The 16,797-nt window shown below is 39.6% G+C and overlaps 1 protein-coding gene across 1 annotated transcript; it reads right to left on the bottom strand.

Annotated features, from left to right (window-relative positions):
* Positions 1–982: 982 nt before the first annotated feature.
* Positions 983–10,495, bottom strand: nfatc2b (nuclear factor of activated T cells 2b; the record flags this gene model as incomplete). Its single annotated transcript, XM_080495392.1, has 10 exons — positions 983–1,054; positions 2,574–3,206; positions 4,153–4,285; positions 4,514–4,569; positions 6,356–6,496; positions 6,629–6,801; positions 7,434–7,636; positions 7,989–8,160; positions 8,307–9,306; positions 10,387–10,495. 10 exons carry the CDS (start codon positions 10,493–10,495, stop codon positions 1,008–1,010), a joined length of 2,667 nt encoding a protein of 888 aa, XP_080351518.1. The 3' UTR covers positions 983–1,007.
* Between the last annotated feature and the right edge of the window lie 6,302 nt (positions 10,496–16,797).

The raw sequence follows: 16,797 nt of genomic DNA, 5'->3' as shown, positions 1-16,797 counted from the left end.
TTAAGTTTGACGCGCAGTCCTCTTTAACTCAGTTTATCTCCGCCGCCACAAGAAGAACAGTACACGTGAGTTATCCATTGGCATTTAAACAACCTAACATTAACATTTGAGCCCTGAACACAGTTTTCACTGATCGTGCAAATTGCATTACATAAGAACATGTATTGTTACAGGTCAGGATCTCACAACTGTAGATTTACAGTAGGTTTCGGAGGAAATAACAGGCCATTACAAACCCAATTTTAACTTTAAATCCTGAAATAATGTGGTCAATTTTGAATACAGTCAACATATAGTTTCTCATTGCATGTTCTCATTTGAACTATCACTTTTCAGTGTATTTCTGCAGCTTTTATAACATGGCCGAAACACATATTGAGGGTGAACTGGTCCCTCTAAATTGTCTTTAGGGGTGAATTGAGTATATGACTACAAGTTTGTCTTTAAAGTTCCTTTGAGGAAGGTTTCAGAAGAAATTATATCAGTTTCCTATTCCTCATTTTTAGCGCAATAAGTCATCCTATTCCAGCAATACTCAGTTGTCTTGTATGTTTAATGCAATTGCCTCCTTTAAATGAAGGACTTAGTCATCTTGTTCAATAGAAATCCATCAATAACTCATAAATGTGAAGCAGTTGGTTCCTACACATAACTTATCAATGACGCAAACATCCATATAAACAGAATTTATTTGTTATAAAATGTTTTCTACATGCTTACAATGGCCAAAGAGAAGTTGAACAGGATAAAAAATAAAGACATTATACATTGGATACATAGCATGATATTGGAAAGGTTAAAATTCATGATAGCACTGAGGACCTACAACCTATTTTCTCATGTACAGTGAAGCAATTTGCAGGGTGAACAACCACCCAACAGGTCTTTGATTATATTCAAGTCAAATCATCAAACATCTGCCTTTATTGTCACTAATTCTTAAAAGAATAAACTTTCTTCAAGTCAATCTGGATTTTGTATCAGCAGATCCTGGTGGTTATTCAGAGTCATTCTTCATCGTAGCTTTTCATGTCTCTTCTTATGATGTCATTCACTGAAAAACATTGACAACACAGATCAATCATCCTTGTGTAAAATAAGCAACTTTCTGTGTGGCGTTTGCACATTTCCCTGGTCTTGTGTGGGATTAATTTCTTTAAGGCTCAAGTTTCCTTCAACATAGAAAAACACACATTTCTGGTTTTGGATGAACGAGTGTGATCGTGTCTTTGTGTTTGTCCAATAATGGACGGCAGACCTGTCTATTATGTGCTATCACCCAAAGTCTGCAGGGAAGAATGACAGCTGTATCAATTAATTAGTAAAAGGATTTTATAAGTCAAGTCACTTTAATGGTATATATACCAATAAGAAAAATATATAACAAAACAAAACAAATAACGTCTTATAGCATACATGTGAGAAAAGAAAACAATTGCAAAAAATAAAATACAGTTTTCAAAAAAGGACAGTTTCCACTCAAAGCTGAAGTCGCTTTTACACCATCCACAAGGTGTTTGACGAGAAATGTTGGGCATAATTAGGATTTCATCACTACCAGCAGGTGTCGCCATAAGCAATTTTTGGTGTTCCCTTGTCCTGCTTTAATTAAAAACTTGATGTAATGATTAAAAAAACATTACAGGAAACGAAAGAGAAGGGAGCAAAGATATAAAAGTCATCTGCCAGACCAAAACCTGGGATGTTGAGGTTTGTTGTTGGCACCGTAAACCCTCAGTCGTCATTACAATTAATAAAATAAATAAATAAAAACTGTTAACAATAAAAAAAAATGTTTTGCATTTGGAGTGGTTTCTTTGTGAAGCATTTATGATTTTACACTAGCATTATTTCCCCCCTGAAAATCCCATTTAATTTCAAGGATAGTAATACCGACTGCAGCAGAGTGACGCAGAAACAATTAGGCAGTTTGGTGAATTAGTTTATCACAGTCACCAACCTTAACCTGTAGACAGAGGAGCTTTGAACTTTTATCACAACCATATTTATTGCAGAAAAGTAAAGAGAAAATTCATTCCATTGACTCTATACCGCTGTTGCTTCTGAAATTGGCTGCAACTTTAGCAAGATTTTGAGAGGAAGAAAGGCCGTGTGAGTGAGAATGAAACTCAGAGGAAAGTGGCTCAATCAAAAACCACGAGGTGGGATTTACGAGCATACAGTTGCAGTGTGATTGTATGCATTTGCACACTGGACCACAAACGCCCATCCTTCAGGTTTTGGTATCGCATTGCCATGAAACAGTGTGACATTGATGTAAATGATGTTGTTTTCCCTATTGAGCAACATCGTTTGAAGCTATTTTAGTACTTTCTATGGGTAGAAAATGTTTATTATCACAACAATGAAGATAAAGGAATAGAAGCTTTAAAAAAATGATATTAAGTTGTGCACTTTGAATAGCCATGTACAAACATATTAATATAAAAGATTTTCATGTACATATATAATGACCTTCTCAAATCTGCTTTTAAAAGCTGTGATCTAGATTCCGGTACCCTTTTGCTGCTATTCAGGACAATAGGAGCCCTTTACAAAAACATTGAACTCACCATCCTCCAGGTAGGCATAGCTGAGGTTCTCTTGTTTGACAGTGATTCTCTCTGGAGAATGTTTGTTGTGGAGTCGTCTCGCTGAGCCGATCTGGTTCACGGCCCGCCCACTTTGCTCAACCTGACTGTCGGTCTTCCCTTGGGCTTGACCTTGAATGCATCTCGAAGGTGGTGACTTTCCCAGTGGAAGGACTGGCTGCACATACCCGAGATGTCTCGACACCAAATAAGTGTCAATCGAATCTTCGAAGTCTGGACCTTTGCCCAGTTCGGCTAGAGGCACCTTGGCACTTACACACTGACCAAAAGTGGACGCGTGGGAACCAATCGGGGACCCACCGAGGAGGGAAGTACTGCAGTTGTTGTGTCGCTGGTTTGGGCTGTGGTATAACACAGGGCTGTTGATGAGAGTGCCCGCTCTGGACTGGTAATACACCAGCTGCTCATCCAGTGGATCAGAGCCTATGGTGTGGGCTCGGGGGTCCACAGTGGTGAGATGGTACGGCGATACCCTGAAAGCATCCTGGTTGTGGTGTTGGTACAGTGACTTCACTGACATGTCGGACAGAGCTCGGTCCTCTGAGAAGCCGTAGGAATTCAACTGATAGTCGTCCAGTGGCTCTGCTTTAATGGCTGAAAGCAAAAACAAACATTATTGGAGATTGGCATATTTGATCTTTCCCAACTGAATACGTACACACTGCCAAGAGACTAGCACCAATCAAACAACTATTATTTACCTTCAACTGCTCTATTTTGGAGCTGCCACAGCAGATTGTGTTCTGCACATTTGAATTGAGAAAGATTTTATATGAGAACTCTATGGAATTTAGGGGCGATTCTGTCATTGACCTCAGCAGAACCCTGCTCCAACCAATTCTTGTCTTTTTTTAATCTGAACGAGCGATATGTTCCACGTTCTGTTATGCTTAGGCATTTGGAAGTATGCTTAACGACTTTGTCAGTATCACATGTGGGCGTTGAGAAAATTAATGGAAAGTTGAATTTCCTGTCACTCATGCACCCTGAGCGTCGTTCGATGCTTGCTGCTAATGATTTCACAGATTTCTTCAATAGAAGAAAAAAACCCAAAACAATGCACAACTATAAGCTATAAGCTGCATTCGCACTATTCTGAGGTAAAAGTCTTGTAGGTGTGACATCTAATTTGACTAGGCTGTTGCAAGTTCCCGTATTATTCGCCTTGATCACCGATGAGTTACGAAGCAAACACATTTGTGTATGCATATTGTCCATTGTGTGTCGAGGACGCATCTCAATGCAAATTGAAACAAGCAAGTCCAGTTGACGTGCATCAGTTTGCACGCACGCATGCACGCACACACACACACACACACACACACACACACACATCTGTGACCTTGTTGTAGTAACTGCAATTTTAACATTTTTACATGAACTTCTGTTCTCATTCTGGGTCAGAGAACGAGATAACGAAGGTCCTGAAACACTGACAGATAAAAAAAAACTTCACCGCCAAGTCCACGATGTGAAGTAGTCTCGTTTTTCAAGCAGTTTCTCCTGTAATGACTGTGCTGAGACGCTGATAGACGTGTACCTATCACCGGGGTGAAGATGAAGTGCTGAGGCTGGCTGCGTTTCTTTTTTCCATTGATGACATAGAAGTTGACTTTCACCGGTTGGGGAATGGTCCTGTCTCTATATGGAGGGACTTCAACAAACAGCATGGTCTAGTGACATAAAAAAAGAAAAGTTATCACCCAACAAAAAATAAATAAAAATCACAAGGAACCATGGAGACATGCTAAAACGTCTAGAATAATACATACTTAAGTTTTGCATTTTTCTTTACATTTTAATTACATGAGTATGTAACAGGATGTAGTGGAACGAGTCCAATGCATAATGTCGAGTGACTTTTTTTTTTTGTCAATATAAATATGCGGAGGTTATCTTACAGCTTGAGTCTTGTCTCTGTCCACTGAAGCCTCTACCTCCCAGATTTGCTGCCCATCTGAAACACAAGAAAAGCAGTGTGCATGTTTGAATGGAGAATATTGGAAATATGTTTAAATTCATTTTAAACTTGTTTTGGCAAGTTTTGATTTTTGGCAAAAATGAAAAAGATTGACCCAACTCTGAGAGCTGTAGTATAGAAACAGTCCTATTCACAGTGTAACTGGCTTCGTGAAGCACAACTGACACTGTTCAATGATATCTAAATCCATATATCATCAGGTACACGTAGTGCGCTTCATCATTCTTAATTTAAACACGTGCTTTTCAATTCACACCGACATTTGGATGCATTTTACAGATGTCTACACATATTCTCAGTCATCCAGGTCGGATACTTCTCAAAGCAATGAATCAGGTCAACTGGACTTGGACATATGTTTTGAAAGACCTTTTGCTATTATCCAATCGTCTTCATCAGTTCATGCTGTTTCTTTGACAGGGCTGACACAGATGTTTTACAGATACATACCAGCTGCTTTTCTCCGCTCCTGTACTTTGCACTAAGTTAGGCTATTAGTTTGGTTATTTTGGACAGTTATATCAGTATGATGCTTATTATTATTTTTTTTTATTTAAAAACTTAAATAGCTGCCTCAAAAAAAAAAATAGTTTGACACAGATTGACTTCCCTGATTGTAGTACATTTGTTTACAAAATATATTTGACTTTTGTTTCATTCTCACCTCTTTTTTTTTTTTTCCCCCCCTGATGTTTCTATGTTCCGCCCACGCAGTGCAAAAAAACAAAGCCTCTGCTCTGGGTCTGAATCTCTATCAGCTTGTCTAACCACATCCTGTCACATCAAACTCCACACCAAGCTTTACATGCTGTCAACCATACCCATCCTGCCATCGAACCAGATAACACAAGTATTATATGTGGGCAGGGGGGAGCAGTAACGAAGTGAGAAATTTCCATTTAGAAATAAATACAAGTTACCGGCTCAAAAACAAAAGCCTGATGATTTGTTTTATGGTAAAGCAGGGGCTGGAGGAATAGGTGCGTCACTCAAAGTTTCCTGGGTGACATGCAAATAGTCTAAAAATACATATAATACATGTGTAAGTGAAGACACGCAGAGAGGATATCTGCAGCCCACATACAAAGGTATTAGTCAATTTGAGAAGATTTTGATTGCAAATATCCACAGTCAAAGCAATTGCTGAACCAAATTCAAACACAGGTGCAAAAATGTCCAGTCGAAACACACTGTATAATATTAAAGGATTACATCCACATTTTGAGAGTCAGTCTTCTTTTTTCTTTTATTTTCTTATTTAGAGGATGTTCACTTCTCAAGTTCTTATAGTAAATAGGAATTTTTCGCTATTTACCTACACAGCGTTCGCTCCAATAGCAGGCGAATGAACTTATGCGCGTTTATGCTTCAGTAAGGCAATCCAATATATGTCGGCATCTTTTAGGGTAAGTTAACACTTCATTTTAAAAATATCGGTTTTATGCATTGGAGTATGTATTGGCCTCTAACGATCTCTTCACTTTCCTGTTTGTGACATGAATATGATGTCTGAAAGAGCTCTAGAGAGGATTCTTTTTATCTTTCGTCTTAGTATCTTTTGTGACTTCACTCTGAGAACTGGTTGTAATATTACCTTCTGAGTGATGGTAAAGTAAAGAGAGCACCAATGTAGTCGAATAAAAGTAACTTTTCTTCTGTTTTTCTCCCCTAGTGTGATAGTATCATGTGTTTTGGCACCTCCACATTTCCTTTACAGTTTGAAAGACCCAACATCCCACTTTTTTTTTTTAATGAATCTTACTTTGGGTTTTCTCTGAGAATATCACTTTGGAGTCAGATGTGAAGTTCTGCCCTGTCAGGACCATTAGTTGTCCACCAAGTACGGAGCACCGGTCCAGGTTCTGCCTCTCGACTGCGGGGAGCTCCTGAGCCGAGCGCTGAGCTGAGGAAGCATGAAGACACTGCCCTTATTAGTCATTATATAGTCATACACTTGAAAAAAAATGTACAATGGATGGTGTCACAAATCAGTGAAAGTAATTATTCATCAAATTGAAAAGAGAAGCGTTCTCACAGCATTCAATTGGATTGGAGGCTGCCTGAAGAGCCACGAGCTGGCCTCCGGGCTGAGGAATGTAGACACGGAACACCAAGCGCACACGCGTGTTCTTCCGCCCAAGGTCCGTCTCACCGTTCCTCAGTTCAATGTCAGCATTTCTCAGCTTCAAAATCCCCACGCAGTCAATTCTATGCAATGCAAAAGAAGATGTAAGAACTGTGCAATAAATGTTTCCCTCTTGTTTTTCATGGGGGAGTTGTGTTTTTCGAGGTTTGAGAAGTGGATGGAAGATTGTAGATTCTAATCCCACAGCTGACATTCACCCATTCACACACCAGTGGAGGCAGACACTGTGAATCCACTGATGGCTCTGGTGGTTAATCGTCCTGCTCAAGGACACTTCAGCATGTGGGCAGGTAGAGATGGGGATTCCGATGAGGAGACTACCCGCCATACTCATTTGACGAAGTTAAAGGAATTGACTCTAACATGCAGAAAACACCTTCTTCCCTCGGTTGTTTTTTGTGGCTTATTATCAAACAGGAAGTGATGCCTTCTGTGTTTCTGCCAGCAGCAACACCTTGTTAAGAGTGAATAAAAATGAAAACTCTGTGGTCACCATTTTCAGTCAAACCGTTCATACTTTAGAAATTGAAAAAAAAAAAATCTCTGGGTTCTGTCGCTTTGTGTAAAAACCTCGCTGTGGTTTTTTGCAGAGCACTGAATAAGCACTGAGCATTATATCATGACCTTTGATCACTGTATATGTGACTTTTTTTTTGACAAATGTGTACAACCATATTCTCTTGGTTTTACTCACACAACTCTCATATGGTTCTTTGGTTCCAGAGGGATTTCCAACACCTTAGTCCCGTTGATCATCCTCTCAATGCTGGGTGTCGTGACGGTTTTCCCCGTGATGCGGTGGGCCTGGTAGAAAGCATGAGGCTTCAGGAGCCTCTCATCAGCTGTCCCAATGAAGACATGCAGCCCCAGCGGCGCCGTGCCTTCGTACCCACAGAGCTGGTGAGGGAAGTAAAGGCACATATATGTCATATTTCATATTTAAATAAATCAACGCTGTAATAATACATGTGCTTGATTATTGTGGGGGAAAAAAACCATTGTGACAAAGCAGGAGTGAGCATTACATTTGTAATAGATATGTTTTTTTTTAATTCAAATTTTGCAATGAATTCTTTAATACTAATCAGTATGGGTGCAGTCACTTCATTTTCAAGGCTGTGGATGATTTTCATGAACATTTAATGACTACATGTAGGATGTAGTTTTACAATGGCTATCTATCGGGGGGAAAGTTAAGAGAAAGACTTCTGTCTTCCTTTCTTTTATTTATCTCTATAATTCACCACACCTGAATCTCTGGATGACCTCCATTGAGTGTCTTGACTGCTCCCCTGCTGCCTTCAGTTTCATAGTGGGCTCGATGGTGGGATCGAGGCTGCTGCTGGATGAGAAGCTCACACTGGGCAGACTGACTCGGTAACTGCCACTCTAAAGATGGAAGTGGAGCCACGGCAAGACCACTGGACGATGGATGGAGAGAGAAGGGAATCAAATGAAAAGAAAAGAAATGCCTACCTCTACAAAAACTGTGCATTACACTATCACAGTTTGCTCTTTTATATCTTCGGTCTTGGTTAAACTGTGTACCAGTCATAGGGTTAGCCACCTGAATGAGGACTGTGCACTCTGAAGGAGTGGCTTCACGGGAGGCCACACGGCTGGGATCATGTAGAATGTCTCAGGTTTGACCTCAGCTCCAGGCCTGCCCATCCTTTCCTGCTCAGCGATCCAGGCGTTTCCTTCACCATACACAGAGTCCTGTGTCTGGACTTGCATGTGAGCCCCTCTCACAACTGCAGAAGGCACAATTCTGGTCAGATCAGCGCTCAGGTTGTTCAATATCTCCTCCAGGCCCGGGGTTGAGGCCTGAGCCTGGGGCTGACACTTGGCCTGGGCCTGGTACTGGTGGAGGTAGTAGGAGCCCTGATGGTTGTGAGGTGACGGGATGGGGCTGGGGCTGCGGGAGCGCTGTTTGACAGGCGTGGCCCCCTGACATGATTGGGCCAGGTCGTAGGAGCGCTTTCCATGCGGTGAAGCTGAGCGGGAACGCTGCTGAGGAAGTGGAGAGGCGGCACCTTGGTTTTGTGGCTGGAGATACGTTTCGTCTGTGATGCTGTTTTGGGGCGAGGCTCTCGGAGAGGTGTGCGTAGAAGAAGTGTGTATGGCCTGCAGGCTTGGGCACAGGTCCAAGGCGGACAACCCGACACCGCAGGCTCCTCCACCAGATGGGGAGACACCTGGTGACGCCAGGGGAGAGTAGGTCTCCAATGTCCAGCCTGTGGAGGAGTTACTGCTGGCAGGACTGACACAGTCCCTGTAGGCCCCGAGAGCTTGGGAACCAGGACTCGACTCGAGCCTCTGAGAGCTGAGAGAGTCACCTGATGGAGTGATCTCAATCCTGGGGCTGGGAGCAGGGATGTTGCTCGCTCTTGATGTCAGCCCCAGGGAGTCCAGCACAGCCCCGGACAGGGTCTCTGTGGTGGGGCTGTGAAAGGCGATATCCTGACTGGAAGGTGGCTGACTGGAGGTGGCGCTGTATGCAGCGTGAGCTTCGACCACCACCAGGGGAGGCTGGCTGTCCGTCTGAAGGAGAACACCTGGGCCATCTGTAACCACAACATGCATACGTTTGGTTATCTGAATAATGGTGCCATAACTATAATCATTATTTAGACTGCTTGCTTGAAATTTCAAGGCAATTGTACATTTTGTCTGTGATCTGATTAATAGAGGTTTAAATTGTAAATTAGGATGTTTCAGCCAGCGAACGTGTTGATTGCTGCTTTGAATCTGCTCTTTTTTAAGGCTACAATCAGCCATGAAGTCCAATCACAGTGAATCGATGCATTTACTTCAAAGTCAAGTCTCCCTCTTTTCTCCGTTTGTCTTTGGCATTACTTTTGTCGCAGATTGTCAAGCGTTACTGTTACATCCACTGATTCTAAAAATCAGTCCATGATATAGAAGGATCAAATTGAATTAAGTTAAAAACATCCATTAATTACTCAATCCATGCAATTGGACTCTAAAATTAGAATTAAAGTAACAACCTTTTATTTTGTTTGTATGAGAAGTTAAAAGTATCAACATTAAAGTTAGATTCTTGGCTTTAAAAGGAAAGTGTCCGAAATACAGTATACATGATCAAGTCAGAAAATCCTATCGTTACCTATGAAACAAACTCTTCTGACGACAGGAAATTGCGCACAATTTAATTACTTACAGTTATTGTATTAATCCATCAAGCGACCATCTGATAATGTCACTATTTTCCTTCTTTATTTGACACTAACCTTATGAAATAATGGCAATTACAAAACCTGTTACCCTCATGTATCAGATAATACAACTTGATTGTGAAAGCTTTATTTAATAACATCCAGTGACAATTGTATCCCATTTAGACTTAATTTCTGTTAATTTATTTATTTTTTTATTTTTTTAAACAAAATCTACATTGAACACCAACCAATGAGGAAAATAGTAATTTTAAAGGTAGTGCAACAAGTGCGAGATACAATGCCAGTAAGTAAAGTATCTGATTTGAACCCCAATTTTTGCAGTCGGTGTGTGTAACAGAAGCAGCTCAGATCACAGTTCCTATTATAAACTTTAAAAAAAAGATGATCTTAGACAGTATCAAACTGTCATAGGTTGTAATAGACTATATGTAAATGGAAACTTACCGCCCTGCCCGCCAGGAAGAAACTCCTCTTCAGGTGCATTATATAGAAACAGGTCAGAAAAATCCAACTCCTCCTGGTTAATGTCTTGACTCAAACTTCCAGATGACATCTCGGGAATAATATGCAGACTTCTCCCGCCCTCCTTCAGAGACCTTTTGTAATTCCTCCAACTTAATCACTGAACTGGAGATAATGAAGCCGGTGGAGTTGAAGTTTTTTTTTTTTTTTTTTTTTTTTTGTCAAAGGCGTTTTCAAGCATCCGCAGCTGCTCAAATAAACCCAGAAACAACAGAAGCGTCAGACGCTTCCTGTCACCCCCGCTGAGGATGAAAAGTGAGTGAGTGAGTGTGTGTGTGTGTGTGTGTGTGTGTGTGTGTGTGTGTGTGTGTGTGTGTGTGTGTGTGTGTGTGTGTGTGTGTGTGTGTGTGTGTGTGTGTGTGTGTGTGTGTGTGTGTGTGTGTGTGTGTGTCACACTTCTTCCGGCGTGCGCACAGCAGCCTGATTATTACAAGATAAAAGGAAGATTACGTTGATATCCAGAGGTGGCGAGCTACGAAGTATTTGTACTCCCTTCATTTTATTCTTTATTCTGTTATTCTAATGTTTCATTTCCAGCCATTTTTAGTTTCAAACAATTAATTATAAAAATCTTTAAAATACATTAATTAATTAATTAATACAATTCACGTTGTGTTACACAAACATCTGCTTGTTTTCCTTTAGGTTTATAAAATAGTGCATAATCTGACTCTGTGTCTCTAACTGTGATTCAATTGAATAATTGTTATTACTGTAACTGTGTGAGCAACATTTCATCAGTCCAACATGTTCTGAGGTTAAGCCATACATTTAATGCACTCCATGCGTTTTTATTACAAATGCATAACAACTGTCCTACTGAAGTGACTACAATACCACCATCTACCGCAACAATTATGTACTGCAACACCAAGTTAATATTACACACAGGGCGTAAGAGTATGGAGGGCTGCCTGTGAAAAGTGTTGATAATTAGATACACCATTAAATAATTAATTAAATGTGTCATTAATTAATTTAAATGTGAACTAATTTTTATGTAAAAACATATATAATTATTTCACGGGGTATTAAATTATGTCATGGTGTTGCATTCAGTGGGCGGGGCTCAACGCGGCTCGAGTCAAAGCCTTTGCCTTTGGTCTGAAGAGTTTCTGGACATGACGCTCCGTTACCGGAGGATCTGCATGAACTTTTAGGTCTTTTCCTGAGATAAACTCCCACAACAATAGCCTGTGACCAAGATTCAAATGTCACCGGGTGAACCACTAGAATGGATTCTGCAGTTTCTAACACGGTGGTTAAGTTACGTTCATAGACGCCGCGTCCATCTTGGTCCGGTCGCCGCTGCGCTCAAGTGTGATCGTTTCACCGTTGTGAATTTCTATAAAGTATAAATGTGAAGGAGATATTGCAGAAACAAGTGGACTTCTGCTTTCTGAATTATTGAAAATAATTCATCTGGATATATAATTCAGTGTGTTTTATTTTCATATTTATATGTCTGTGTGTGTGTGTAGATGTGTGTGTGATTATAATTCAAGTAAAATCTAATTTAAGTACTTTTTTAATAATAGTTTTACTTTTTACTTTTTACTTCCAGCTCTTGACCACTAAGTGGCAGTATTGCTCAATGGCTCCGAGACACATATGGCATGTTATTTTTGATTTAAAAGGGTTCCTTCAAAGGAAATGAAATTCGATTTGCAGTTGGTCATCCCCTGCAGTGACGTTGTGATTTCCGCCTGCCCTTTATTGAGAAAATAAATTTTGATGCAACTTGAAAATGTTAAAAGGCAATCTATCTATCTATCTATCTGTCCATGTTTCCCCACATCTCTCTATGTGCAATTTACACAACAAAATTATTTACAAAGATTTCTGGTACTATTATAAAGACGAGAAACATATTGAACATTGTGGCTCCATAATGGTGTACCTTGAACTCATTTTGAAACAAACATGAGGCTGTGTGAACTTATTCTTTATTCCCAGAAAGATACTCTCTGAGTTTACCTTCTGCTCCTGAGGTCAGTTTTTACTCCTTCCAAGAATCATGTGCTGCTTTGAAAGTGAAGTGGACAACTTCTCATGAACTTCACAAAATCCCACAAATTCTACCAATTCTAGTTGAAAACTTTCTATAGATACAGTTTCCCGACTTAAAGACCCATACATTATGTACTACTACTGTCCCACAATAAAATGAGTTATTGTTTAAAAAAAGGACGTTAATTGGGCCTCATAAGACTTATCAGGTGAAAAACAGAAACAGTTGATTTCAGTAAGTTTCTATGTAAATTACTGATACTCAATGACAGCTTTTCCTCATATACTTTTTGTCAATTGCATCATTCAAGTGCAGCAGGGGATCCGAGATTTTTTTCAACAGAAGTTGCCAACCACTAATGTGCTTATGAGAACTTATAAGGACAACAACTAAATCACACTGATATCTATTGCAGTAATTAATTTCCTGTAGTATTCCCTTAACTTTATCATGTCAACAAGTACATTACAAATCCAGAAGTTTCTTTTACTTGAGTGAAATCCAGTAAAGTTCCAATGTCCGTTGCCGCAGAAAGGAAACCTGTTGTTCACCTGTTGTCAAGTCTACTTTTTTCTGTGTCAAATGAAGAGCAGATTCATAACAATGACAGTCCCTAAAGCTCATCTTTATAACTCACACATTGATGTTTGACTCATTGTGGAAAACCCCTGATGAATCATTGCTAACAATATCTGTTAGAAAAAGAAATAAAAGAGAAAAAGAAACTTTATAACAGCTGGAATCAACTTAATTCACACAACGTGAAGTTGTTGTGCCACCATGGTTTTACTTAAAAGCTGTCAGACCTGACTGTTATTGGCCAGAGGGATTTTATCTTTTTTTTTTTATGCTTCACATGTTGAAGTCATTTCAGGTCGCATGACAGTCACGTGCCAGTTACATAAAGTGACCCAGTGTCCCACTGCCAGGGACTGAATGTCACAACAACGTGGGTAAGAAGATCTGTGGCCAACATCTCCACAGATCTGTCTACAGCTGTTGTCCTCCAGCCTGAGATGGACTGATAAGCAGTGGTGAAACACGTGTAAAAATGCAGCTGAAATGAAAGTATAGAGATGTGACAACACGTGGGCTTGGTGGTGATGTGTGGTTCTCAACGTGTCACCTTGAGTACATTAAGTGATCCAGATTCTTCTCGCCACCATCATGATGCATAAAGGTATGTTAGCTGGTGGCACCAGACTGACCGCCATGTTAGACCTGCCCTGTCTTTCACTCAATGAACGCTGGGTCTCATGATCTTATTCTGGATGAAGCCGACTTGAATAGTTGATGAGATACAGAGAGACCACTGGGTGTTTCAAGTATCCCAAAAAAGTCATTCAGCAGAAATGACTCGTCGCCATATTAGACGGTTCAATATACATCATTAGGTTGTGAGCAGATTCATCGTCTGTCATTTCATGTAGTTGTGATGAAGCAAGTTGCTATTGAGTGCTGACCAACAACCTCACGAGATCTTTCTTTGACGCTGTTTTTTTGGGAAACATGTAACAATTTTATTTCTTTATCACTAAAATAATTCGGTTTAACTGCCAGTCAACGAGGAGCCATGTGACAATGGCCGTCAAGCAGATTGTCAGCATTGGAAAAACATTTTATACTTTTCATTCTGATTATTGTATCGTGACGTTTTAAGCTCCTCACCTTGTAGCATATTTTCCCAGCACAAGAAGCCCTGTTAAAGCAGGCAGGCTTAGTTATTGTGTGAAATGATTGTGAGATTAAAACATTGAGAGAGAAAATGCTTTGACATTGAGCCTTCTGATTATGAACCAAATAAGGTGAGGTTCATATTGGGAAAAGGACAGAAACAGCTGATTCTACTGTGTGGATCTCAACAGGTCAACATGTCAGCAGTGCATAAAATGTGACATACAATTGTTTAACAGCGTTAAATGAGCAATATTGCGATATAAGTGGTAAAATCTAGTTAGAAACAATGCTGAAAGTGTTCATACCATTTATCATTGGAGTTAAATACTATTATATGTTTTAGTATTTCTTGTTTTGATACAATTGTAGTTTAGGAATCCTAAAGTGGGTTCAATATCATCAGAGTTCACTGACTAATTAAAAGCTTGGCGTTTGTGGTATTTGTTGGAGGTGATAATCCCTTTTCCTGAAGCTTTATAAATCTTACTTTGGTGACGAGATTTATTACGTTTCAAAACCTCTCCAAGTGTCTCTTCTCCACAGAGCCCCAGGTTGTACAATTATGGCCTCACAGCAGCTGTTACCTTGGTGGATGTTTTTCAGGTGGAAGTTAAAAAAAAAAAAAAAACACACAAAAAAACAAAAACCCAGGAGTTAATGGGTGTCAAAGTCTACAAATGTTACCGCTGCTGCTTTTCGAGGAAGCAGAAATGTGCTGTGATCATAATACAACTAGCAGTGTGTCAAATTGTCACACTGTAATATACGAGATGTCAGAGGTCCTATTCATCATCTACTGCACCTGTGTGGTTCCAAGTCATACTGAGTTTATAAATAAATCTTTGGGGTCGGAGGATGATAACAGCCTCCTCAGGAAGTCGATTTTCTTTCTCGTAAATTCAGTTCATGAAGCCTGATGTCCTTTAAATAGGTAAAGGAAACCACAAAACTGTCAGGTTCTAAATACAAAGGAATGAATCCTTATTTTCTTTCTGTTTTTAAATTTTTTCTTAAAATTTAAGTAGCTCTTCTCTTCTTCTTCCAACTTTCTGGATGTTGCTAACCAGGAGCCTGATTTGCGCGTTTCAATGCAGCCGCGGCCACAATGTCATGTCCCTCGAGCCAAATTGTCTTCCAACATCCTTACACCCTACCCCACAGAGCAGTGTTTTTAACAGACGACTTCCAAATTTTGCCAGACGAAAAGAGTCTTGACCCCAATCTCTTTAAACACTTGTGTAATGAGCTCTGATCTGCCGTTCGAGCCAGAATGGCAGACACAACCACATGTGCTGACAGATTCTGGCTGGAGATTGGGATGTCGTCTTACAGCAGAGGCTCCAGTTTGATAAATAATGAAGTAGTTATTAAAAGTACATTTCTTCAGGCTTCAATCATTCAATCCATCCATCCAACAAGAGACGGAATGAGAATCAACGATTTGGTAGTGGAATAAATGGTCTGGCAAATTGTTTTTTTCATGGTGCAAGTCAGAAACTCAGCTCTGCTGCTCATCCCACAAATGCACATATGGCTGCAACTATGATTCCAACTGGGGGGAAAAAAATAGACATCCCAACATTGAAAATAGCTAATTTTACAGGAAAATGATCTTGTCGTAACACAATTGTTTACTGTTTGTTTATCTAAAAAAATTACTTTTTTACCTGTTGGATATGTTTTTTATTTGTTTTCTTGTTGATTTGCCAGAAAATGCATACCATGGCAAGAAAGAAAACATTGATTTTTCAGGCTTAAGGAGTTGTTCTCTTCAAACTGTAAAAGTAGTCAGATACTCGAATATTTTCATTGATTCATTGAAAAAAAGACGAAAAACCCACAAACAAAACGTTTTTCTACTTCAGTATGTTTATTTATGTGAATAAAATAAGTTTCTACATAAAACAATGCACCGATACAATAATATAATTGCACTTTATATACACAATGTCAGTATGCATGAACTATATATACACACACAAAATTAAACACAAAGATAATCATTGGACTTCTACATTCTATATGTCTGGTATTGAAGATTTAAAGACAGCTGCCTGGGTACAACACTCAATTTGTACATAACAACTGGTATTTTGGTCAGTCATTAACAGTCTTAAGTAGTAGTTTTAAATAAGTATGAGGTATTTATGGCACGATCACACGTATAACAATTTCAGTTTTTCTTTTTCTATTTACAGAGCAGCAATGGAGGGAGTCATTGAAAACATCGAGGCCATGGAAACAAGAGGTATCACATTCCTGTCGTCATGTCCAGGTGAGCTGAAGAGCCTGGGAAGAGAAGGACATACATAATTAATCAGGCTGAATGTGAACAAATGACGTTCTCCATAAAAAAAAACAGACAGCAGCACTTTGTCAGATTTTGTAAATTGGAAATGAGAAAATGTGTAAGCTGGCCTGCTGCTTCAAGCTCATTTGCTAAAATATAGTAAAAATGATTGTGTAAAACAAAAATGTGTAAAAACTGAAGTTCACAGTTTAACAAGGGATTTGTGTTTTTCACAGATCGGTTTTTATAGACTAAACAGGCGAGTCGTACAACAAGTGCGGCTGCAACAAGCGGCACTTTGCACTTCACTCAATTGTTGGCAGGTAAACTGTAAATAGTCGCTTGTCACCTTACC

Source organism: Blennius ocellaris (genome assembly GCF_963422515.1).
Source record: "Blennius ocellaris genome assembly, chromosome: 4".
In the NCBI taxonomy this organism is placed as follows: domain Eukaryota; kingdom Metazoa; phylum Chordata; class Actinopteri; order Blenniiformes; family Blenniidae; genus Blennius; species Blennius ocellaris.
The sequence above is the reverse complement of the archived record's forward strand: the minus strand, read 5'-3'. Positions and strand labels throughout refer to the sequence as shown.